At 44.2% G+C, this 26710-nt stretch overlaps 1 protein-coding gene across 4 annotated transcripts in view; it reads left to right on the top strand.

Annotated features, from left to right (window-relative positions):
• The window catches only part of LOC117778117 (neuropilin-1a-like), a 62006-nt gene that overhangs the window by 23552 nt on the left and 11744 nt on the right, over positions 1–26710 (top strand). For all 4 annotated transcript variants that reach the window (XR_004616728.1, XR_004616729.1, XM_034613404.1 and 1 more), the window contains exons 4-10: positions 3817–4044; positions 7606–7776; positions 11888–12054; positions 21660–21815; positions 22461–22605; positions 24965–25140; positions 25365–25520. Coding sequence is in view for 2 of the 4 variants with exons in the window: in XM_034613404.1 (XP_034469295.1) it covers positions 3817–4044; positions 7606–7776; positions 11888–12054; positions 21660–21815; positions 22461–22605; positions 24965–25140; positions 25365–25520 (1199 nt within the window). In the remaining 2 variants the exon portion in view is untranslated. The remainder of the gene's footprint in view (positions 1–3816; positions 4045–7605; positions 7777–11887; positions 12055–21659; positions 21816–22460; positions 22606–24964; positions 25141–25364; positions 25521–26710) is intronic.

Below are 26710 nucleotides of genomic sequence, written 5' to 3'. Positions count from 1 at the left end.
CTGCAGCTCCGTCTCCACTCGGACGTTCTTGTATTTGTGCAGCTGGTGGACGGATGAAGTCGTGTGATTGGTTCGTTCAGGCAGATCTGAACCTGCCGGGTGTGTGAGCCATGCGCTCGTCAGGAAAATCTGAGAAACCGATCTCCTGATGTTGTCGCTGCCACATATTCTCACAAGATAACCTGTGCACACGTCTTTTGTTTGTTTTTGTGTTGCTATGTTCGTACATCTGTCTCCAGTGCATTTGTGTGTGTCTGCGTTTGTGTGTGTGTCTGTGTGTGTGCGACAGACAGGTGCACAGGGACCCCAGGCTCATTTAGCTAATGGGCTGTTTGTCCTTGGAGGCAACAGGAGTGACCTGCAGATGAGATGGATGCTCTGGCAAACAGGAGAGGGGCTCTGAAACTAGGGCAGCTTGTGTGTGTGTGTGTGTGTGTGTGTGTGTGTGTGTGTGTGTGTGTGTGTGTGTGTGTGTGTGTGTGTGTGTTGGCCTCAATACGGGTGCTCTCCTCTCGAACAAGTTAAAAACAGCCCTCGTGCTCACTCAGGTAATCCCCCTGCCATGTCGCTGCCTTCCCTCTCGCCACATTTAAAATCCATCACAGTCGGCGCTGCATTTTGAAACTTGCTGCTAAACGAACGTCCCTCTGTGCTTCACTCTCTCTCTGCTTCTGTCCTGTGACGGTTAAATTGTGAACCTTGAAATATCAGAGCAACGCAATCTGAAAGAAAACGCACAATTTTCTGTTTCGTAACTTAAAACACCAGTTAAACGCTTAATAGGTCAAAATAAGTTCTTTCTTCTACCAACAGTTATAACAATAACAAGTTTACAGAAAATGTAACTGGAGAGACGCTGATTAAGATTCATTTAATTCTAATTATTAAAGTTGTTGTTTTCAGAATGGAATTTGACCTCTTGAGCTCCTGCCCCCCCCCCCCCCCCCCCCCCCCCCGCTGTGCCGTGTCTTTCTTTCACGTCTGTCATTTACTGAAAGAAAACCTCAAACCTCCGCCACAGAAAACCACGGCTCTCGCTCAGATGACAAGCTCCATCTGGCCTTAAAGATGGCGCTTGGCAGCGGCGGGTGAATCTCCGGCCTAATGAGCGTCGGGCTGTAACACTCGGGCACATCCGTCTCTTATAACCGTGACCACCGCGGCCGTAGCTCCACCCTCTGCCGACCACATAATACACATCATTTATAAACCAGAGGCCTCTCCACTCTCCTGGAGCTATATTTGAACCAACGCTCTCGTTTTATTGCAGGTTTTCAAACCAGGAACACATGTCGCAGCGGTGTAGTCGGACCAGAGGGGGGGGGGGGGGCGGACTCTTCTACGGCGACGAGAAGCCGCAGTTGATTGAAGGGCTGTTGATAAAAAAAGATGAAAGAAGCAAATAAAGACGGATGGACAGAAGATCAGCCAATGAGAGACGAGAACAACGTACAGGGATGTTTGAGGAGCGCGCGCGTGACACAACACATATGTTTCAACACACAATTTATACAGGGACACACACACACAGGCTCATATACGGCATCGAACAAACACACAAACACACTCAGTTTATTTCACGTGGATTTTTTGTCTCGTTTTGATCCTTTTTGAGACACTTTTAGTTTCTTCAGATGTTTGAAGTTGAGCTAATTTCACTAATCACTGAGTTTTCTAAAAATCAGTTTAGAAGTTTTTTCCGTAAAGCTGCAAACAAATAAAACAAAAAAACCAAACACACAAACAAAGCAACGAGCAGACGCGGGTGAAAACATAACCTCCCTGACAGAGGTGATTCTTTATGATTGAAATTGATTTCTGACCTTGACAGACGAGCAGCATCTAACATTCCTCATCCCAGATTACAGCAACCCATCTGCACATTGCACACACACACACACACACACACACACACACACACACACACACACACACACACACACGGAGAGAGAAAGTGTGCCAGCTGAGCAGCATCGACTCCGTCTCATCCCTCGCTGCTCATCCTTCCACATCATTCATCATGTCGCCCTTTTAATGACACCACCTGTGTCAACAGGGAGGGGTCCACTGTGTGTGTGTGTGTGTGTGTGTGTGTGTGTGTGTGTGTGTGTGTGTGTGTGTGTGTGTGTGTGTGTGTGTGTGTGTGTGTGTGTGTGTGTGTGTGTGTGTACTCTTGTTTACAGGCATGCTCAGATAACATGCAGGTCACATCTGGGCTCACAACATGTGAAAGCTTCACCACAACACACACACACACACACTCGTCTCTCGGTGCCTTGCAGGGATGTTTGACCCTCGTCCACGCCTCACGTCCTCCTCCTCCTCCTCCTCCTCCTCCTCCTCCTCCTCCTCCTCCAGTGATCAGTCACCGTCTTGTAGCCTCGCTCGTGTCACTTTAGCAGCGGCGAGGTGTGAAGAGGCCGAGCTGACTGACGTCGACGTGGAGAAAAACAGCTTTCGTACAAAAGACGGCGATGACATAACGTCTGTCGAGTTCGCCAGCTGCTCCGTTTGTTCCTTTATCAGGAGGAGTTCGTGTCACTTGTTGTTTTGCAGAGTTTAATATTAACCAGATTAAGACAATAATCTGAATAAGACGCTGTCGTGTAAACATCAGGTTCTGATGACGTGAACCTGCGGTCATACTCCCAATAATCACATTAAGACATCATTCTGACCTCGTACTAATACTTCTTAATCACATTATAGAGTCCGACTGGAATCCACGTTCACATGGAGCGGGTGACTGCATGATGTCATAATCTGTAACCTGACGTCTCCTCGTTACAAAATATGTTACATCGCTCTGATCATAATAACATGACATCACAATACTACACAACAACATTAGAATGAATGTTAAATAACAGACTAACAGTAAATAAACACAGCACAGCTCTGTGGAAGGTGTTGTGCGTGAGTGCATGAATGAAAGTGTGATAAGTTACGTATCATTGTCAGGAGGTGTAACACAACAGCACACAGTGTTTGGGATGTTTGTGCATGAGGAAGTAAAATAAAACTATTTATATTGTAAAAGAAACAGAAAAACACGAGAGAGAGAACAAATCAGAGCGAGAGAGAAAGTGTCTCAGGTAAAATGTCTCAGAGAAACAAGAGGTCTTATACATGAGGACATATAAATAAGAGCCTGTATGTGAGTAACACACAGTGTTTCCAGACAACACTGATATTTGACTGTACACTGCAAACACACTGAGGCTGTGGTCCACTGGTTATGTAGGCTAGTGTGTGTGTCTGTGTCTGTGTTGTTTGTTGTCTGCGATCAACACAGACACAACACAGACACAACACAGACACAAGCGGCTCCGACAGGGGAGGGGACCAATCACAACACAGATGTTTTCTCAATAAAACAAAGGGCGTGTTGTGTTGAAGCAGTTTTTTTCATACACACATTCAGCTGCTTTATTCTCGACCCTGTGAAGTGAAGTTACTGTAAATTATTTTTACTGATTCGATGTTAAGATCATTTGGAAAACAAGGAATTTTCTTTCTGTCCAACGATGCATTATTGTCCTTTAAATTTACACAATAAAGTTGCAGCGGCTTTGAATAGTTAAAGGCTTTTATTTTGAAATATCGTATTTTAACCTTTCAACCAACCCCCGGATGTCTCATTTTGTACGAACCCCAAAAAACAGAAATGTAAAAAGGAAGTCGTGCTCAAAGAGGCAGTAATGTGAGAACAGGTTGTGACCTCTGACCTCTGAGGGTCCTCACCTCTGTCCAAGTGAGAATTAGTCACTTTGTCCAAACACGTCCTGACACTTTCTGTATCTTCTCCCCTCGCAGGTCCAGAATGTTCCAGGAACTTCACGGCTCCCCGGGGCGTCATCAAGACGCCGGGATTCCCCGAGAAGTACCCCAACAACCTGGACTGCACCTTCATGATCGTCGCCCCCAAGATGTCGGAGATCGTGGTGGAGTTCGACAGCTTCGACATGGAGCCTGACACCACGCCGCCGCCGGGCGCCCTCTGCAGATACGACTGGCTGGAGATCTGGGACGGGTTCCCCGCAGGTGAGGAGGAGAGGACGATGAGGATAAAGATGTGGGAGGGTAGAACATGAGCTCAGGCTGACGAAGGAAATATTTCTTGCATCTTAAATCATAATAATAACATTTGTCCCCGTCTTGATCGGCTGGATGTACAAGTGGTTTGAATGTGAGCGTGATATTTTGGCGCTGCGAGCGATTGGCGAGCTTTCCAGGATTTACCCCCCCCCCCCCTCTTGTCCAATGTCAACTGTGATTGGCTCCAGTCTCCTGGATGATAAAGTGGTTTTAAGTGTTGAGAAGAAACTTTCCAGTCACATCTATCTGATCAGAACTGGCTTTACAAGATCCTGACTTTCAAAATAAAACTCCAGATAATCAGCGTGTCAGCTCCGTGGAGACGTCTGTGATTTTGTGTTGAAATAACAAATTTAAAAAGGCTTTTCACCAAATGTGGTTTGACTTTATGAAGTCATAAGTAAAAGGATTAAACTGTAATTCTGTTCATGTGTTTCCAAACTGAAACTTGCAGATTCTTTTACCAAATTAAATCATCAAAGTCACGATGAAAAAATGTCAAATACAAAGAGGATCCTCTGCTTCTCTTTGGTTTTTATTAGAATTTAGAATTAATCAGATGATTTACACTTTGACTTCGTTTGTGACGTCGAACGTGAAACCTGCGCATAACCTCTAATTTAGTTTTACAACAGGTACGAGTCATAAAACCTGCCTCGTCACGTTAAATACATTTTTCTCAAAGATGGTTTCTTTAATTTTCTGTAGCTCTTGACTTTCCAAAGCATATTTCCACAAAACTATCTATTTATCATATGTATTTCGCAGCAGGTCTGAGTCACTAAGTGCTCAGTTGTGTTCAGGATGTGCCGAGAGAGAAACCGTGTCACAGTTCGCTCATTGTCCCTCGGCTGAACGATGGAGACACAACCCGCTCTGCGCTCATCGTCTCTTCCATTGTTGTCTAATTAGCCGTACAGTGTGCGGATAATGGCGAGAGCGAAAATACCTCGGACGGGGGCCTGAGCCGGCTGCCAGGATGCCCACAATACTCACCGCTGTGCCCGAAGCTTTGCCTGATTATTGCCAGGATGATGGGGGGGGGGGGGGGGCTGGCATGGGACTATGAGGGACACAAAGACTGGCTCAGGTAGACAGACAGTGACACACACTTTAAAGATGTGCCAGCATACATCACATGCCAGGGCTGTTCCTGTCCAATGATCTGTGTGTGTGTGTCTGTTTGCATCATGTCTGTGTCTGTGTGTGTGTGTGTGTGTGTGTGTGTGTGTGTGTGTGTGTGTGTTGGGGCATGTTGTGCGCAGAGCCAACGTGTGCGTCGGTGCAGATAACAAAACGTCTCTGTGGCCGGGTGAAGACCAGGATGTTCGTCTTTCATCCCCATCAAACACTTTCGCAGCATTTGCGCGAACATCAAATGTTTTCCCAGCATGCACTGCTGTTACATGTTCCCTGAGGGAGCGGTTCCCTTTGAGGACAAGAGCAGATATCAGGGGCTTGTTAGAGTTGAATTTCATTTTTCAACAGAAGCAGAATCGGATCTTTTATTAGATATTTTAAAAATATAGTTTTTTTAATTGGTCTAATATTTGCATAAAGACGTATAAAGGTAAATTAGGCAAAATATGATTTTTTGACAAAAACATACTTATCACAAGCTCCACATCTGGAGCTTTAAACAGATAAAACAGTTTGTTATGTGCGTGATGTGGATGAAAAGCTCCAGAAAAGAATTCATGGGACTTTTGATGAGAATGTTTGAGAAATTCATTATAATGTGCAGTTTCGTTTTTTGGTTAAATGACCAAACTGTAGCCACATTTCTCTCGGCCCCCGGAGTCCTCAGCGCTCTGCAGCTTCAAGAACAATACAAGTCTCGTAAATATCATAATTGGATGATTTTCACTTCTGCAGAAAACATCTTTCATCATTTAAAAAAAAACTAAACACTCATCACGAGCCCCAGAAAAGCTCTGGGAAACCAAATCACAAATCTCAATCTCACTGTGATATCATTTTTATCACGTTAAAAATAGAGGAATTTAATTTTCAAGTTTCCTGTTTCCTAATTTACTATAACTGTGGCCACATTTATCTCCCCCCCCCCCCGGAGAACTCAAAGCTCCGCAGATTAAAGGAAAAACATGACGCAATTTTACAACATGTTTGCAACATCTCTAAAAAAAACAACACAACGGAACAACACAAACAGAAAAACACAATCCCCCCCCCGGGGGCCGCCGTATGAAGCTGAAAGAAGACGCAGCCTCCCAGCGTCACGATTTCACACCTCCTCAGACGAGGCTGCAAACATGTAAAACATAATCCGTCACAGATTGTCGACGACATGCTTTAAACTAACCGATAAATATAATCCACCAGATTACCGACGCTAAGAATTCCACCGCCATCGCGTTGCGCTGCGTTTCTGATTATTTGCCCCCGAGGCCTGAAGGAACACGTTTGGAGAAATGTGATACGTGTGATTTAATTCTGGACTGAGCGTTCGGCTGCAGATTCTGTATCTCAGCCGAACAGGAGGCGGCGGGAGTCTGGTATTGTTTCCCCCCGCTGATAAGAACAGGACGGAATGGGCAGCAAACTGTGGGCAGGAGGCGACGTCGGCGCTCGGTGTCTGTCGCCGTGAAATCATGTTGTTCCAGGAGATTCCAGCTCCAGTTTGTGCCTCGGCTCAGCTCAGCTCGTTTCCTCAGAGATAAATCCTCAGCAGAATCTGAGACGGTTCTAAAGAAGCAGACAGAATCCCCTCGTTTCAGACTCTTACTGTAGAATAATCAATCTCAACTTTACCTTGATTTGTCTGTTGTGAAAGTTCAGCACTATTTTTATTATTTAATTTAAAGTTGTTAAACTCTTTTTATGAATCTGACAAAGTATTTTATTTGTGGACTGAAAATAAAAGTCTTTGAGGTTGTTTTAAACCTCAGGAGGTTTTTTCCAAAGTGATTTGTCTTTATTAAAAAGTCATATTTACGCCTGTGACTCAAATACAGTGATAACATGATGTTTAATTAACTGGTCGTCTTGTTCCTTTAGCTCCAAGCAACTCAGAGTCCCAAACTACAGACTTAATATTAATATAACAAGGAATAAAACAAGTAATTCCTCCAATCTGATGAGTGGAGTTTGAGTGACGGTGTCTCCTGCCTCAAACAGCCTCAAACAGCCTCGAGCACATTTAGTTTTGAAATGTGCGTGTGTCTGCGTCATCTCACCTTTATTCTTGTCTCGGTACAACATCACCTCTGACAGGTGAGAGGTGAGAGACTGAGCAGACGAGGGATCAGCTGCGACTCCACTTCGGGTTTATTTTAATTCTGTGCAGAGGAAATACAACAGATTAAAAAAAACACTCGACTCTCAAGCTTGAATGTTTTTTTTGCCTGAAGTCACGAAACGTTTCCCGGGACGCCGAGGGCAGCGGAGCACAAAGTGAGTGGTGATGAATAATAAAAGCTCTGAGTGATGAAGCTGACGTTCTCCTCTCCTCTCCTCTCCTCTTCTCTTCTCTCTGTCAAACCCCAGTTGGTCCCCACATCGGCAGATACTGCGGCCCAACCTCCCCGGGCCGCGTGATCTCCTACACCGGCATCCTGTCCATGACCATCACCACTGACAACGCCATCGCCAAGGAGGGCTTCTCCGCCAACTACACCATCCGCGAGAGGAGCCTCCCCCTGGGACACGAAGACGAGGGTGAGCAGCTGGATTAGTGTGGATTCATGTCTTCGATGTTTTGTGTTACAGATCATAGTCTCACAGACTGGTACCATTGAATTTGCCTAAGTGTCCATGAGCAAGATGCTGACTTCCTTCCAGCATCAAAGTAGCTGGTTTATGTGCGACCTTTGACCCCCGACCTCCATGTTGGAGGGAGGACGAGCAGAAAGACAATTCGTCCTTTCAGGGGAAGGAAATCTGACTTATTTTACAACTATGGCACCATGTGGTTGTTGCACGTGTTCAAACCTGCTTCAAACGTAAATTAACTTAGTCTATAACAAATTTATTACAGAAAATAGGAACATTTTAACGTAATTAAGCTATTTTATATGAAAATATAGACGAGACAAGTTCAACGCTGAACTTCCTTGAGCCGTTAACAACACACACGACAAGTGTGAAGCTGATAAGATGAGAAGTTCTGGAGATATGCGAGACACATACACACACAGATCTGGAATCAGTAGATAGATGGTAGCTGATAAGTTTGAATTAAATGTTCACAGTCAAAGTTTTTGTGAAATTATTTAATCTTATCAACCGATTTCTTATCTCGTAGCTCAAAGTTTAAATTTAAAACGTGATTCAGTGCTTGATAAAGACACTTTGTCCTGGTTCTCGTCTCCCGCTGAACCAAACAGCTGCTTCTGTCCCAGTAAAGCTTCAGTTTTAGGGTCTTGTCCTTGTTCTGGTTGTGTCCACATGGTCTTTAACATTCTTTAAAGCCATTCGTCTGCCCTGGTTGACTGTGTGACCTCTGACGAGTCTGTAGAGGTTTAAGTTATGCTGGTCCGTATGGTTCCTACACTCCGGTGACCTCCACCTCAGTAAACTCCTGTTGCAGGAATGTGAGCGTGCACAGAGGTGAGTTTACGTAACGTCCTCTGCTGACTTATGGGCGCACAGGGCGCGCTGAACATAAAGTCCCATGTTGTTGTGAACGAGTCTCCGGCTGCTTCTTCATATGTGAAAGACATGTGCCGGAAAATGTCCAGGTCCAGTTTTCTGGACTTTTTCTGGCGTTTATGTCGTTGCAGGTCAAGAGAAACTCATTATAAAGAATAGTTTTTTATCTTTAACGTGAAAAATGTGCCATAATTTGAATATTACAGTGAAAACAATGCACCATTTTATCACTGCGTCACTACAAGTCTTTATAAATCACTGTGAGTCTCACATGTATGTTGGATGCAGGAGAATCATCCACAGGGGTCAGAGTCATTATCTGCACTTTGTTTTCTTTTCTCGTTCGTTTGTTGCCTCAGGGGCAGAAGACGTGTCATTGGGTTTTTATACGTGTGTGTGTCTGTGTGTGTGTGTGTGTGTGTGTGTGTGTGTGTGTGTGTGTGTGTGTGTCTCACATTGACGGTGACTGTTCTTGACAAGGTGATAATATATAGATGTAGCCTTCATGTATCAAACATATCTGCGTGCTCCGTTGTGCGTCTGAGAGGTAAATCCGACCCTGTAGTGTTAACTGGGATGAGTGCGGAGCTGCAGTGGTGTTAGACAGAGCTCCAATTATCTTAGCTTAAGTAACACACACACACACATACACCCACACACACACAGACACACACACAGAGACAATTACTCTTCCTTCAGACCCCCAGCTAAGCTCAGCAGATTGAATTAGAGCCTCTCGGACCAAAGCACAGTGTCTTTTCTCCACTTTTTTACGACTGACGCTATAAACCAGGGATTCACAGGATTCACACCAGAGGGAAACTGGACCTCCTGTGGTGCTGCGGCCGTTTCTGTTCGGTTCGGGGAAAAACGTAGATGAAAGAGCTCCGTCGACTAATTAACACAATGTGAAATCACGTCTTGATTGAATAAGCAAATGTCCACATTGATTCAGCCGTGACACGAATATCAGAGACAAACCGTTTTCAAGTTAAAAGTAGAAATGAGCCGTTAGATGTTTTAAAGTTGAGTCGTGTTCTCGTCTCTGACCGCGCCCACACGTGAAGCCAAGGCATCTCTTTCGCCCCCTGGAGGCTGGCTGCAGTACAAGTCGTAAACCCAACTTAAGCATTAACTTAAATATTGCTTTTAAATCGTGTTTCAGAGAACAGGGTTTTCTATCTATTCAAATAAAACCATCTGGAACACGACGGTTGCCGTTGCCAGTGGAAGCTTGAGCTCTGACTGGACTGTGAGACGCCATCTGACAGAACCAGCTGTAAACAACGTTTGTCTTCTATTCAAACTGATCTTTGCACCGGTCTTGTGTCTTCGGCCTCTTAAGAATTTCCAGAAAGAAGTTCTATCCTGGCAGGAGCTTTGCTGACAGCCACAGCGGGTTTCAAACTCACATCTCCAGCTGAGAATTTAGGGTTTTCTCTCGCTCCGTCCTGCCACCGCCCACAGAAACGGCCTCCAGCCGGGTCTTTGATCAGCTGAACCATCGGCGTGGAGGCCGGTTTACGCCCTGTCGGGGAGGTGGACAGACAGGGGCTGAAGTTTGTCCCTCTCGCCTGCTGTGAGGGGGACAGGGAGGTCACGTCGTGAATAAAAATTAGAAACAGGGTGAAAGAAAAGTTTGTGGAGGTGGAGGACGAGAAGAAAAACAGAAAAGTAGAAGCTTTTCAGGTCTAAGGAGCGTTTTTACTGTCTCATTGTCTCAGAGCATTTTATGACATTTCTAAACCGTCTCTTCAGAGATGCAGACGTGTGCTGTGAGATTATCCAAATGTTTTATGAGACCAAGAGAACTTTGTCCTGCAGGTTAAAGTTATTATATTAGAAACAAGAGAAAGAGAAAATATCCACAGTGCACACGACATGAGCTGAAATACTTGAATAATTATTTGAAGAAAAAATATCAATCTTAAGACACCACATTGGGCTCCGGGTGACTTTTAATATTCAAGAGTTGAAATAATGAATCAAATAAATTAAAAAAGGAACAAAAAGTAATTGAAGAAAATTCCATATCAGTTTTAAAACAACGGGTGTTGAGCCAAAGTAAAATGTACAATCACGGTGAAGGAAAAAACAAATATGGATAAAGAATAAAGTTATAACAGTGCAAGAGAAAAATAAAGTAAAAGACACAAACACAAGAGGTTTAAAGAGCCGAGTTACGTGTGTCAAACAATCCAGGCTGTTTGAGGAATCAACTAAAGTTTTCATTTAGTTCCAGTAAAAGTCTGCACTTAACCATATGAATATCATAGAGATGTGTCAGATTGTGCTATTGTGTTGTGGTTGACGCTGCCACCACAGCAGCCGCCGCCCCCCCCCCCCGACCGGCCGCTCGGCGGGGAGCAGGGACGGACTCTTTACGGCGTCTGGCCGGCGCTCTCGTCACACTGCTCTCTTGTTGTTCTGCCCGAGTCAGAAACAACACGAGCTGTTTCTCCTCCGATGTTTACGACTCGAACTCGAACGGCTTCTTTGAGACTCTGGAGAGGACGAATGATTTATTCAGCCATTAGCAGCAGAGTTCAGTCCCTTCAGTTAACTATCTGTGAAGTAACCTTTTTAAAACTCATCTGTGTGTTAACAAAGAAAAACAAACTTCCCTTTATGGGTCGAGTTCATGTGCAGTGAAATGATGCAGCTCGTGAGCAGGGACCCGATCTCCAGCTCCTCATTGGTTGATACTGTGGACTGAGAAAGTTGTATTATTATTATTAATATTTTTACAGACAGACTTATGACTAAATGGTTTGGGAGGGGCGTTGCAGGAGGGTAGACAAAGCAGACGAACACCGGGGGGCCCGCGAGCTGAGAGGGGGCCCCCCCCCCCCCGAGAACGTCTGTTTACATCAGGCAACGATTGTTTTGCGAGAACGCCCTTAAACTCTTGAACCATCTACTTTCTTACAAAAACTAGAATGACTAAATGATGCAATGCTTTTTATTTATATTATTTATATTCGTTTGTGCTCTTTTGCCTGAGGCCCTCAAAGTCCCTGGAAACGCTCCTGTGGTCGGGCAAAGTCATTACATCAGCTCAGAGAGAAATCCATGTTCATTGATCCAGATGATCTTAAATAAAATAATATTATTCACACTTGTATACGACCCTCAGGCCTGATGTTGCTTGTTAATGAGTTTTCTCTGTCTTCGGCAGACTTCGCTTGCATGGAGCCGCTGGGCATGGAGTCGGGGGAGGTGTCTTCGGAGCAGATCAGCGCCTCGTCCCAGTACAACCCCAACTGGTCCCCTGAACGCTCTCGCCTCAACTACCAGGAGAACGGCTGGACGCCCTCGGACGACACCGTCAGGGAGTGGATTCAGGTCAGTTAGTGTCTCCATCCCTCTGCCGTCCATCTGTCTGTGTGTCTGTCTGTCTGTCTGTGTGTCTGTCTGTCTGTCTGTCTGTCTGTCTGTCAGCAGGATCAAACCCTACAGAGCAGAGTTTATTGAAACTTGGTGGAAGGGCGGAGTTTCAGTGTTTTCGTTAATTTTTTAATTTCTACGATATTCCTACTGTTGGGCCTTGTTTTCGCTCTTTTGAGATTGGTCAAACCAGAAATGGAAATCCCTCCGATTTAGTATCTTCCCACGAGGAACCTGTTTACAGAGATAACATCGCGTTTACAATAAATGGTTGAAAAAAGACTCCAAACGAGAATAAACGCACACAACGATAAAACGAAGAGATGAGATGAAGATGCTCCAGAACATCTGAGGCGGCGCCACTTGAACTCTTCAAGTAATTGAGACAAAAACAAACACCGGCTCTGCAGTTTGGAGTCTGATCTCAAAGTGGATGTGGAGTATTTGTTGGTTCACTCACAGAGAAACAACGTCGCCGGAGTCTGAACTCGTCTGCGCCGCTGAGATCTTCTGCTCACATCTGGGCTGAATATTGTTCACTCATTTGTAGCACTTCTCTGCATGTTGTATGGATACAGGATAAAAGAGGAAAGTCGGGATGCATTATTTAGTGGAGTCTGCCGCTCCTGCACGGTTGACATTTGTCACTTTCATTGTGAAATCTGACGTCGGAGCCTGAAGACTCTCGGTAACAGAGCAGCTCAGTGCTTGAATGTGTTTTAACGGATTTAATCTTTTTCTGGTCGAGGAAACGTTTGAGTCGTGTTTGTCCACGAATCAGGGACAGGAATCTGAGAAGTCACTAATGTTCTATTCACATACGAGGTTTGTGCACTTTCTTCTCTTGTCGTAACCACGATCATACAAGATTATATTTATTTACAATCTTGATTTTGCTTTTAAAATGTGATTTAGCTTCCGTAGCTTGTGGATTTCTCTGATTTCCTCTCGGTGCCAGAATCCTAAGACCTGACAGGAGGACAGGTCACTGGAACTCCAGATATACGTAGGAGTCCTGGTTCACTTGGACCTGGGCTTTGTTTTTCTCAATATGAAAACAGTGAGGTGCGGCCGCGGAGCTTCAGGACCGTCCCATTGTCCGGGACAGGAACTCATACAGGAAGACTCACAATGCCCCTCGCAGTTAGAACAGGCCGTCGCTTCCTTCCTGAGGGGGTTGCAGCAGGAAGCAGACAGCAAGACGGCCTCAGTGCTGGATTAGTCCGAGTGCCTCTCTATTGTCTGTCTGGGGACTTCTTCCAGCTACCGGGCAGCAGCTGAGCCTTCTGGGACATCATGATATGAAGGGCAGCGTTTTAATGGAGGTTAATGGGTGTGTGGATGACGAGAGCCTGGATTTACCTGAAGGTCGTTTACATGCGTCAAACATATGTGGGATTAAATCATATAATCAGCTGTCAATCATGATGTTTCACTTCATTTTATAGCATCAATTAACTAATTAAAACACCTGAACAAACATCAGTGTGATACGAACTACTAAAAATAACAGATGTCAAGATTTATAACATGGAGGAGGCACGGTTAATGACCTGTACTGCAGCCAGCCACCAGGTGGGGGTAGAGATGCCTTGGCTTCACTTTTTGAAGCTGTCATGTCGTCCATCTTTATATCATGAACACTCATATCTGTCACTCGTCCAAATTGCACCAAATTCGCGACTGGACTTCGTTCGGCTCCCAATAAAACACCCACCATTTTGTAGAAGATCACTGGAGATTATTAATAACTAAATACACAAATACAGACGGACGGAGATTCCTTGAATTAGATGTCACACAAGGATCCGGACGTCAGGTAACGACGACTTCATGCATTCAATTACATCTTCAGTTTGTAACCCTGCGAACGAGACTTGATTAGCAACCAGGCCCGAGTGCAGGCCCGGACCACCGGGGACGCCAGAGGGCCCAGGTTCACTTAGCGGCAGTGAGTGCACAGTGATATGATTAATAATAGATAATGTTCCAGCACGGGAACACTGGTTTGTGTCTGAGCCTCTGGGCAAAGTGTTACCAAACTGGCACGTGAAGCGAATCTGCAGCGTGCACTCTACCTGCAGAAAACGTCAATATACGACGGGACACGTGCACAATGCACCGGCGGTGGGTGGAGCCAGGGGGGGGGGGGCGTCTGTTTGTTTACACCTTCACTTTCCTTGTTGTATTACGTCTACAGAGCGAGATGCTGTTTGCTGGGGTCAGGGCAGGAGGCAGGAGAAAGTAAAACCATCTCTGTAAGATTTTAATTGGATATTTTATAACATTGTTAAAGAAGCTCTTCATTTTTAACGAGGCCAGTTTAACCTGCTTGGAACGTCTCACCCGTGAACCTCTCATTCCAACCAGCTCTCTGTCGACTCCGTATCTTGATTATTTTTTCATTTAAAACACCACCAGGCCCCATGTTTTGCATAATTCACTTATTTTGTGGTGATTTGATTAAACAGCGTCAGTAAGATATCGCATGAGAAAGTAACAGCAGCAGGTTTCGGCTCCTCTGTGCGGGTCAGAGGGGATTTTCTTGCAGCTGATGGAGCGAGTTGAATCCAGACGTGAGAAGCGATGACTCAGAGCGGTGCCGGTGTTGCATTCAGGGAAAAAACCGAGACAGATGACGAAATGCACAGGGTTTGCTTGTCCTCACCTCCGATGATGTAATGTTTGATATTAGAGTCGCAACAGCAATAACAAAATGAACCAGTTCGCTCATTGTCTCCGTTTAAAAGGGAAAAACTACTTTAAAAGTTAGCGAACACAATAAGGAAACTGACAACACGACCACCATCAGACACACGCCGGCCTGCAAACCAATCAGTGTCATTTAAAGGAAGACGCAGCCTGACGAGGAAACAAAGATCGTTAGTGATTATAATGTGAAACCAAATCTAACTGGATCAAATATAAACAATGGAACAAACACACGAAGCCTGGTTCTGATTTTCAGTTTTTTTAAGAAAAGTCCGATACAGAGAAAGCTTTTTATTATTATTATAAAACTTTATGAACCAACCACAGCATGAGGAATAATCTACCTGCTCCTCGACGAGTCCCTACGGTGCTAAATCTGAATCCAGGAGTTTTCCCTTGTAATGTTTTTATTTAAATCTTTTCCACATTTTTCACGTTTGATCCCAACAATTACAGTGAGAGTGAAAGCTCATTCCTCACGATACAAAGCACCTGCTACACTTCGCTGAGCACGGATCTGCGGAGCGTCCACCGCCGACCTCTGACCCGCCCGGGTGTTTTCCATCACGCTCGCTGTAGGTGCGGGGGTGGGGGGGGGGTGACGGCCGCTCCTCGCTCAGCTCACCGACCGTGAGATTTGCGGCGGCGACCTCTCAGTCACACGCTCTCTCTCTCTCCTCCCGCGGCCCGCGGCCCGGTTCTCTGTGTGAGGACAGTTTTCTGTTCCGCTGGCAGCGACCATCCCCCTGCCACAGTGATTTATAGCCTCGGACGCGGAGCTGCTGCTCGCCCTCCGACTCTCTGAGCCATCTGAGTTATGACTGGTGTTTTTTTCTGTGAAGAGAATATCCCACTTTATTTGATTAAGTGTGATGCGTGGCCAGCTCCGCACAGCGTGGTTTGCCTCACGGCTTCCCATTCATCTCAGTTGAAAAGAAAATTATGACTTGGTTAATTCTTGCATGTCTGCCGCCGCCTCCTCTGCAAACACCTCTATTATTCATTTAAAGGCATTTATATTTTATTGATACTATTTTCAGGTTGCTATTCATAATGTTGTCGGGTGATGTTACCCTTGGCAATTTGGATGGCGGCAGACAGTTAGCTCATTATCTTGCTTTATGATGAATCTGTAATAGTATTTTTCACTGCAGTGACTCATTTCGTCAGCGTGCTGGTGTGTGTGTGTGCAGTGAAATGGAAATCCTGCATTTCATAGCAAATATCCACATTTTATTGATGTGAGGTTTGACAGCAGATTCGATGCTCATGAAGAAAATATAAAAAAATGTTACTTATGCAGCAGGACCATAAAAGCAAAGTGGAAATGAGCTTTGAACTAACTTTTAATGTGGAAATTATAGATCAATCCACGTTTGCAATATTATAGATCGTTAAAGTTGGGTTTTAAATACTTGACTTCATCTTAAGCACAGATGTGTGAGATTACTGTCTTGAAAAAATGTACAAAAAGTACAAATGCTCCACCCGGGCTCCATATGTGTGGATGTGTCCCACACTGGTCAGCGGGTGCATCTGGACCAGTGGCAGTAAAGTGACTTGTTATTGAACTCATGACGTCAGCCCGGGAAACGCTTCCTTCCATCCTGACTTCAGGTATTTATAGACGCCCTGCTGTTTGTCTTCAGGAGCTTTTTGACGCCACCAGGAAGAGCTTCAGCGTTGAGCATCTGGAGAACACATTTGGGTTTTTGTGTGAGCGGAGGTGTGTTGTGGAAGCTGGGGCGGGGGGCGGGGGGGGAAACTGCATCACAAAGGATCCTACAGAGGGAGTTTGAGGGTCTCGTGATCCAGAGCAGACTTCTGGAGCGAAGCCACAGTGATCTTATGAACCGAGGGGAACCTGCACTGTGTCTGTGCTCATCATCAATCTAATGTTTTAATCAATCGGGGGGGTAATTCAATTTAATTTATCACATAAAAACAACGACTTAGATCTAATTAACTTCGGTCTAATTTGGGATTAAAATCTCGAGGCTGCTAAACGGAAGTGTTTCAGAAATGGTTCCTCGTTTTCATCGATGCCAAATCATCGTAAGATTCTGTAAACGTTAAGTCATCGGATTAACGTAATCACGTTAAAGTTCTAAATAAAAACATTAGAATGTGATTTCTCAGAAAGGAGTTAAAGGAAATCAGATCAGACGCTGTGTAAAGTCGAGTTTTGTAATTTCACTACACATGATTTAGATGTGAGTGTGTGTGTGTGTGTGTGTGTGTGTGTGTGTGTGTCAGGTAATGTAGTAATGACTACCGAGTACTCAGGTAATGTAATCATGACTACTGACTACTCAAGTAATGTAGTAATGACTGAGTACTTAGGTAATAATGTAGTAACAACTACTGAGTTCTCAAGTAATAATGTATGAATGACAAATGTAGTAATGACTAATTAATACTGTTATTAATACAGTACTGAGGACTCAGGTAATAATGTATTATTGACTTATATAGTAGTAACTATAGTAATCAGGTAATAATGTAGTAATAACTGCTGAGTACCTAAGTAATACTGTATTAAATATAGTAATGACCACTCAGTAATAACTATTATGTACTCAAGTTATAATGGAGTATTGAATAAATACTGATGTACTGATGTAGTAATGACTACTGAGCACAGCAATAATTAAGAATAAACTTCAGCAGATATAGTTTTCCTGTATTTCTCAGTAAAGAAAGTTGTGCATGCAGTGAAAATGTGTTTTTCTTCCTCTCCTCTGGATCCTCGGGGGACGGCACTTCCCTGAGTCGCCACTGAACCCTGAGAAATAACTGACTCTTTCTTCACTATCACTGTTGGTGCAGTGTCCTGTTCTGGCAGGAAGTAGCGGGGCTTTTGTTCAATCTGCTTTAGACACACTCAGACTGAATTATGTCTCCTTCCTGCATTTTGTTCCCTTCATTAAAAAAGCCCGAAGTGAGACTGTTTTCTGTGGCGAAGATGGAGGCTCTGCCAAGTGTCGAGCAATTAGAAGATGGAAGAGCAATTAGCTTTAGTCGTCGCACTGAGGAAGTCCGGAGAATGGAGCTCTGAGCGGCCGCTATAGAAAACATGTCCTGACAATAGATGACTGTCTTCAGCAGCTTTACTTCATTCAAACCCCGGGGAACCGTCCGTTAGCTCATCTCACACCAGCAGCACATTTATTAAACCTTATTTATCTTGATTTAAAATAAGAGATAGATTTTTTTTAATGTTATTGCTCAAATTTAAGGCCGTAAACAGTCTCACTCCCTAAATTCCTCTGTGAATTATCGATTAACTCTCTCTCTTTTACACAGACGTCAATCTGACCGACCCATGCGACTTAAAGGAGACATATTCTCATAGTCAGGTTCAATTGTGTTATTACCAGAAAAGGTTTATAAGCTCTAATGCTCAGAAAACACTCGTTAGAATGTCCAATGCTGCCGCTCCTCTCTTCAGCCTCTGTCTGAAATGCTGCTACGTGCATTACGCAAATATAATATATCATATAGACTTTGTGCTTTTTAACTTTGCATAAGTTTTAGCCTCACATGAAACCCTCTACAACACACTAGAGGAAAGAAGATGTCTCTGGAACCACCGTGGAACATGAAACATCTGGACGCAGCTCTCGAAACTAACTGTCGTTGTTGTGTTTCCCAGACACGACGTTGGGCCGACAAGTTGACGTTGTGTCATTTTAAAGGATTAGAAATGATTGCAAACCACTAACTCTCAGTCTTCTATGTGACGTCTTCGCTTTGTAACTCAACTCACAGCAACGTGTGGTGTTCGTGGGGGGGGGAAACATCTCGTGGGAATTAAGATCCGGATTGCAGCCGGGGAATGACGAGTGCGAACAATCCCGCAAAGCCTCGTTTCCCAGGGGTCTCCCTGTCAGTCACAGAGCGGCGGTGAATCTATTTTCTACTTTCCTCCTGAAGAAGCATCAGTGGTAGAAAGTTCAAGGCCTCTGGTTCCTTCCCATGTACAGTATCATGCTGATATGATTACACACCATGTATTACCCAAGCATCCCACACACTGAAGGCTCGAGTGTATTCCGGTCGCAACTGATGATTTTCAAACTCAACAAACAAGCAATTTAGTTTAGTTTGAGTGGAGTGAAATGGAAATGACCTCGTTTAATACCCGGTTATGAAAATAAATCGATTTCACTTTGGTGCTTTGATACAGTTCGGAGGAACTTGATGTGATAACTATATACGGAGCTGCAGCCTCGGTGAAGTCATCTTCATTTGAGATAAGCTTTAGTATTTGTGGACTGATTTTAAAAAAGAAACCCCGACTGTAGAGCTCTGTGTTATCGCCGCTCCGCTCTTTGATGATTACCATCTTTCTTCTTTTTCAAGCACATTGAACGGGCCTTGTTTCTCGACGTCGCTCGGCAGCAGGGAGATTAAAACGCCTCGGCCGTTTCAAAAAAGACTTGTTATCTGTTGTTTGGCCCGTAGATGATAATTTGGGGAAAGAGAGTGTAGTCACGAGATGAGATGATGTCGCTGTGATTTCATTTTCAGAGACTTATTTGAAGGATTTCTGCGAAACCGCCGGTGAAATAAGGAAAATCACATGTTCATTCCAATCACTCTTTGAGTAAAACCAAAATTAAATCTCTTCCCAAATAAAGAGGAGGTTTTATAAGGTTAAATTCGGATTCTTTTTTTAGGACGTCTGCGGAAACAAGGTTTGAGTTTGTTCGCTGTTCTGGGAAATTAGTTTATTCAGTTTATTCAGTGTAGTCGTACAATCAAACCGGTGATTGAGCCTTGGACACTGACAGATGTCGGTTATTTTAAGACGTGACAGGTAATCAAAAGTTTCAGCAGATATCAGTCGAGGTCTGTGGAGTTTTTTACAGTTTGAAAATTCTCATTTGTCAACAACTAAATCCTCAACATGGAAGTTGAGTGATTAGTTCCCAGCTTCGTCCTAAAGTCTCCATATCCACTCCGGAGGTACCGGAAACGTGAAGATGAAAATTGATCTCTGTTAAATCTGGTCAGGATGTCAGGGATGTGAGTTTGGGAGATCAAATTAAAGTTAAAAACACAAGTTAGGTCAGCACGTATGTTGCCTGAGGGTCAGAAACACAGGAAGTGACCCCCCGATGGCTGCTCGGTGAGTTTCATTAAGACCATTAAATGATTTAAATGAGTGTATCAGTGTTTTTATCTGCTGCTCTATCGGCTCTTGTGGGACATCACAGTTAAAAAAAACTTCTACAGACTATATATATAAATGTAGACACACACTCACCCCCCCCCACAGGTCACACACTAGTCATTAGTGATGCGGGTGGACAAGCGTAAAATTGATCCTGAGCTGGTTCACACCACACACACACAGACACACACAGACACACACACTGTTCCTCTGGACCTCAGTCTCAACTGGTTTGAATTAAACCTAAACGCAAAACACATTCAGCTTCATCCGGTTGTAGAAAAAAACAAGTTGAAAAGAGCAACAAGGGACCAATGAGGAAATATCTATTCAGTACCTACTGTGTTAAAGAACAAGATTCATGGTCTATATACTGGGAATTTATGTTTTTTTTTAAGTGTCTTATTTCCACAATCAAAATGACTGAGAGGATTTTAAAAAGCTATTTAATCCGTCGGCGCCTCGTCTCATCAGGTGTAAGTGGCTATTTGAGGAGAAAATGATGGAGGAGTACTCATTACTTCCAATACTTGTCAGCAGTTTAGTAGTGAAGCATAGAGACAGTGTAATTTCCCCTCAGAGGTCTTGGTTATGTGGTGCGTCTGTCTCTCCTGCGTCCTGCTCTGAATTTTCACTGTCTACTTACGGACGGCTCACGGTATAATTAATGAGATCCGAGGCAACTGAGACACCGGCACGAGCCAGAGGAGCGTTTGTGTGAGGAGAGTTTGTCTCTTTACGTTTAAGTGAGCACTAAGTAGAACGTTTTAACTCACAAATTACATCTCCTCGTAATGTAAAGAGGAAATCTCTGAAGAATGGTCCTCTTCTTTTTTTAGAAAAATCTGCTTCTTCTTTTGATGCACTCGCACTCCCTGACATTTTAAGATCCGCTCAGAACAAACACAACCTTGTGCTGCAGCAGACTCGGGTTTAATTAATCTTCCAACATTCAGAAAAGTTTTGCACCTTCGGGCTCTCGTTTCCTTTAAGTGTTTTTTTTTTTTTTTTTTTTGAAGGGAGCTGGTGAAAGCTTCTCATTCTCTGTCCCTTTGGATGTTCCAGCACGAATCCACTTATCCCTCGTGTGCCTCAGATGAACTCCAGTCACTGACACAACTTTGTCTGTATATTCCAGACACTTATTCACATTTAGCCACATATTTCATCCATTATCCGTTACTTTCAAATATATATTTCAAGCAATATTCATTACTAATATATATATACTGTTTATTTAAACTGTAATCCTTCATTTTCAGATATGTATTGAAACAATAATTTACTTTTTAATACATATTCTGACCATGTATCTATGATATTATTCTTACCTATATACTTTGCACTTTAAACTTTGTATTTTGACCATTTATCCATATTTAGTTTTAGTTTTCTCAACCCATACATCACTATTTTTTACCCTTTTTCACATTTTAACAATAACTTTAACTATTTCAACTTCCACCACGTTGGCCTGACACACTCCATCACTGTTCATTCTCATTCGGTTGTTACAGCTGAGCAAACATGTTGATGTTTTTCTTTTGAATCTAGCTTCTTGTGGACGAGCTGCTCCGAGTCGCCTCGTACAGCCCCCGTTCTCCCCCGGGTCTCTTCCTGTTGATCCTGAAGCCTTCCACTGACTTATCCTCGTCCTGCTCTGTGTTTCCAGGTGGACTTGGGATTTCTCCGGTTCATCACGGCCATCGGGACGCAGGGAGCCATCTCAAAAGAGACCAAGAAGCATTACTTTGTCCGCGCGTACAAAGTGGACCTGAGCTCCAACGGAGAGGACTGGGTCACGGTGAAGGAGGGCTCCAAGCAGAAGGTGATGAAGTTAAAGACGACTCACTCGTGCCGTAACAACCCCTTGTTTGTATAATGAGTAATGAAGGACTCGTTCTAATCGATGGGTGGGGGGGGGGGGGAAGTGTGGACGACTGAATCAATGTTTTCTGAGGCCGCCGGCGTTTGGCAGCGCGCCTAATCCCAACGTCTGCTTTACATCTTCACGTCGCTCATCGCTATCTGAATCAATTTCCACGGAGGAGCAGCGCTGCACAGGAAGTTCCTCTGACTGACACCGCTGAAGGAAAACAGACCGAGTTTCTCGTTGAACAACATTTTGATGGACAGGCTACAAGAGCATCGTGCTAAAACTTCACGTGTTTAAAATCTCAGCCACTGTTAAATGAAGCCGAGGAGAAAAGCGTCTGGTGCCTCGTGTTTCAGCTTCAATGGAAAGAAAGGCTGAGACGTTAAGTGAAGTATATTTAGTCACAGGTCAGGGGTCAAGCCAGGTTTCGCTCAAACCGCAACACGCCAGGAAACGGAAGCAGCAGGAGAAGTTACAACAGTAGAAGTTGTTTCTCTCTAATCCCTGGTTTATAAATAGATTGAACATATTAAGTAACACTAACATGAAGTGATTATCAGTCGTAAAAGTCCTAATCCGTGTTTTCCTCGTCTTCAGATCTTTCAGGGGAACCTCAACGCGATGGCCGAGGCTCAAGCTTTTCTTCCCAAACAGACTCTGGCTCGCTACGTCCGCGTCCGCCCCATGACCTGGGAGCAAGGCATCTGCATGCGCTTCGAGGTCTACGGCTGCAGAACGTCAGGTAACCAACTCGCACGTGAACTCCTCGTGCACCGACTCACCGCCGACATCCCGTCAGGGCTGGAATCCCTTTTTTTCTTTTTGCACTTTTCATTCATATGAAATTTCACGGATTTCTTCTTCTTAATTCCCTTTGTCCTTCCCCACAGGGATCATTAAAGTTTAATGTCATCTGAAGTTTATCTAATCTAACACACACATGTACGTTTTTCGCTCACAGCCACATTCGGATGTTTATCTTCTGAAAAAAAGCGAATTATCTCCAGATATTTGAATATGGGTCAAATTCTTTTTATTCAACATGATCCGTTTTAACAACTGATTAGTTTTCCTTTTTAAATAGAAATGTAACTTTTACAAGAGTTAAACTCATTTTGTAAACCTGCACTTTCACACTGGAGACAGTTATACAGACATGATCTGATTTCCAGGAGCCTAATATTAATTTGGACGAATTCTTGATGTGCCTTCTTTTTTTTTTTACATTATTTCTTCTTACTTTAACCTCTTTTTATTTAACCTGATCCATTTTAACAAATGATACGTTTTTAAATAGATGTAGAAACCTAATGATGTGCTTTCACACATCCAACACGTTTTTGAGACAAAAGAAAAATGTTCTTTAATGGACAGAAACCTGGTTTTAATTTGTATGAATGCTTAATGTACCGTATTGAACACATTCAAAAGGCTTTTACTCTGGAGGAAATGAGTGACAGTCAAACAAAAATTACCTCGACGAGTTCGACCTGCTCTTGGCTGCAGGTCGACGTCTCTTTTCAAACCGCGTCCGCTCCCTTTATTTTTCCATTTTCTCACTTTTGCACATCGTGAATCAAGCGAACATCTTTCTGGCTGCGGGAGGAGAACCTCCTGCTGCTATCTGTTGATTTAGAATAATCGCCCGCGTTCCAAGGCGAGTGCAAACTCCCACAGAAGGACAGCGTTATTCATTACAGAGGAGCAGCAGAAAAATCACGCCGCCTCATTACTCATCCTCCAACATTATATAAACCTGGGTCCTTGATGTGCTACAAGCCACTCTCGGTAGGAAGCTTCATAAAGTAGAGATTAGACTCTTATTCATGGGAGAACAGGCGGCAGAGTGCGAGACACGAGATTCACGAGATATAATGACACAACTGGGGAAGTGTGTGTGTGTGTGTGGTGTATTTGGACATGAGGAACTATTAACACTATTCACTCCTGAGCCAAGTTTAAACTTGATCCTTATTTAATCTAAATTTAAAGGAGATATAGAAGGTTTCAGTGTTTCTGTCCTTTAACAGCTATAGAGGTTTTTATGAATGTAAAAGTTCTTACATGCTTTTTAATGAAATGCCTTAAAGTTATAGGCGTGATACATCCCACCATCTGGAATCGAACCTCCAAAACATGTGAACGTGCACTGACGGACAACTTCTAGTAATCTGCTTTTTCGTGACTCGCTCGCTAACTCCTTCCGATCGTCTCTGCGTCAGCGGTGCATCTCTGTCCCGGCTTGTGAAAACTCCGATCATGGTTCGTTTTTTATTTACGGCCATCGGGACGTGAAGAGGATTTGAACGAATACGATTTTTTTTAATTCAGAAACAACTTAACGACCCTTCCTTTAAGACACAAGCTACTTTTCAAACACACGCAGACAGTCCTGGAGGGCGTTTCCGTAAAGAGCATTATAAGTTTACATTGTGGAGGAACTAACATCGTCGGTAGCACCAGACTCTGGAAGCATTGGACAAACACAAATATCCCACTGAGACAAAGACGGGTTCAGGCAGGATATTAGATTATTGTGGATAATGGATTGGACTTGGCTCAGGATGACCAGACCATTGTGTCCAAGTATTTTAGAAATGTCATTAAGTTAGCTTATTCCGGGAAAACCAACAAAACCCCCCCCCCACAAGCTGACGTCTCTCAATTATTCAGTAATTATCCCCGTTTATTTCCGAATGCTTGACCGACTGAGACGGCAGCAGCCGGACCCAGTTGTGGGACAGATTGTATCACGGCCTCGAGGTCACTTGAAGCGTTTCCGTCGACGGGGGCGTCGGCCGGTGTCACGTACCCGCGAGACGTTAAACCTCTGTCGAAGATTGTATCTCGACCTGCGACATCCGGCTTCATCTTCAAAAAAAAAGACCCATCCCAGAGAAGATAAATGGATCTGTGGTGTTTCTACTCTGGAGTTTGAACTGCATATAAAAAGGTTTAAAACACCAGAGGGTATCAAGCAAAACCGCTGAGTACAGCAGTGTCAAGATAAGGACGGCAGTGGTCGTCCTTATCGCGCTGTGCGCCTTTTAAAAAAGTTTCTTATCCTGCGTTCTCTCTCCTCCTCTCTCTCCCCTGCGCAGACTACCCATGCTCGGGGATGCTGGGGATGGTGTCGGGTCAGATCTCGGACGCCCAGATCAGCGCCTCCTCCTACGCCGACCGCGGCTGGGTAGCTGAGAACTCCCGCTTGTTGACGGGGAGGTCGGGCTGGACCGGGCAGCAAACCAAGCAGCCCTTCAGGAACGAGTGGCTACAGGTGGGTTCACGGGTTTAGTGGTCGACAGGAAGGTTACTGAGCAAGATGTTGAACAGAGGTCGCAGCCCTCAGGTTAGGAAGCACAGATGTAGACAGCAGCTCTATAGTATAAATAAAGGATTTATACTACAGCTGCTCTGGATAATTTCAGGAAAACGTCCGGACTTCGGCGCAGCTCTGAAAGCAGCCAGTCTCAGTTTCTTTCTTTCTCGTCCCCCCTGCAGGTGGATCTGGGCCAGGACAAGATGGTGAGCGGCGTTGTGATCCAGGGAGGGAAACACCGCGACAGGAACGTCTTCATGAAGAGGTTCAAAGTGGGCGTCAGTGTGGACGGAGAAGACTGGAACTTTGTGAAGGAGGAAAACACCACCAGGCCGAAGGTTGGTTCACTTACACTTCTCTCAGAAAGACGACGTGCTGCACTTCTTTGAGGAGAGAGGGAATCTATTAAATGTTGTTTAAATGTCAGAACGTCAGTTACATTATCAACCTGAAGAGACGTGTCTTTTTATTTTTGTGACCTATGAGTGTTTAGCAGTACGTGGTCCACGTTACAGCCGGGCTGAGAGACGGGTCGGACGACAGGGGTGGACCCTGTAAAGATCAGCTGCCACTCACATCCTTGTAAAAATACCACAAAGTAAAAATACTCCATTACATGTAGAAATCCAAATCCTGCTTGAGCAAAAATGTACTTAAAATACCAACAAGTATTTCAGTCAGGACTTCTGGAGTCAGAGGATTTAAAGAGAAACAAAGGAGATTCAGAAATTTAATTTACTATGAACGGAAGGAATAGACTTTGGCGCAGGAAGTAGAGCATCACAGGAAGCGCTCATTTGAATTAGGTGACACTTCCTCCGGAGGTCAGAAGCTGGTGCTGGTGAAGAGGAGCCGAGCGAAGGGCTTCTGATCGGGGGAACTCTCTCTTCTACAAACTGCTCCACAGAAAAAAACACTTCTACTTCTTCATCCAGTTTTTTCCTCCCCCACCCTTTTCTTTATCTTACAATTTCCACGCTCTCTGCCGGGTGCGGCGGCGGCGGCGGCGGCGTGTTGATGCGAGCGAACGCAGACTAACAGAAAGTAAATTACAAGAAAGCCAGATAAAAGCTCCTCTGGCTCTAATCTGTAATTCCTGAAAGCCGTCGTTTCATACGGACGCTCGACTGCAACTGGAATGAAATGTTTAGTCAAATTACAGACTGCTCTTCATATGAAGTCTGAAATGCTGCTGCCTGACGCTCTCCACTAAACCAACGACATATGGAAAAATAAAGCTCAGGGGGAATTAATGTTGTTGTCGGGGCAAATAATATCGAGACGCAACAAATGAATAAGAGCCAGAAGAGGAGAGCACGAGGTTCCACACGAGAGCAGAGCAGTGAATTTAATGAAAATCACGAAGTCAGGTCGCGGCGTCGATGTGTTCAACGCGTTTATTTATTCCTTCACTCGCAGAATGATTTGTTCTCTCGCTCATTCGCCCGACACCCGATCTGAGGTCCCGTAATCCTCCTGTGGTGTCATTAACTTCTGCTCCGCCGCTGCAAGGACAGAGATATTATGG

Source organism: Hippoglossus hippoglossus, chromosome 17 (genome assembly GCF_009819705.1).
Source record: "Hippoglossus hippoglossus isolate fHipHip1 chromosome 17, fHipHip1.pri, whole genome shotgun sequence".
NCBI classification, from domain to species: Eukaryota; Metazoa; Chordata; class Actinopteri; order Pleuronectiformes; family Pleuronectidae; genus Hippoglossus; species Hippoglossus hippoglossus.
The sequence above is the reverse complement of the archived record's forward strand: the minus strand, read 5'-3'. Positions and strand labels throughout refer to the sequence as shown.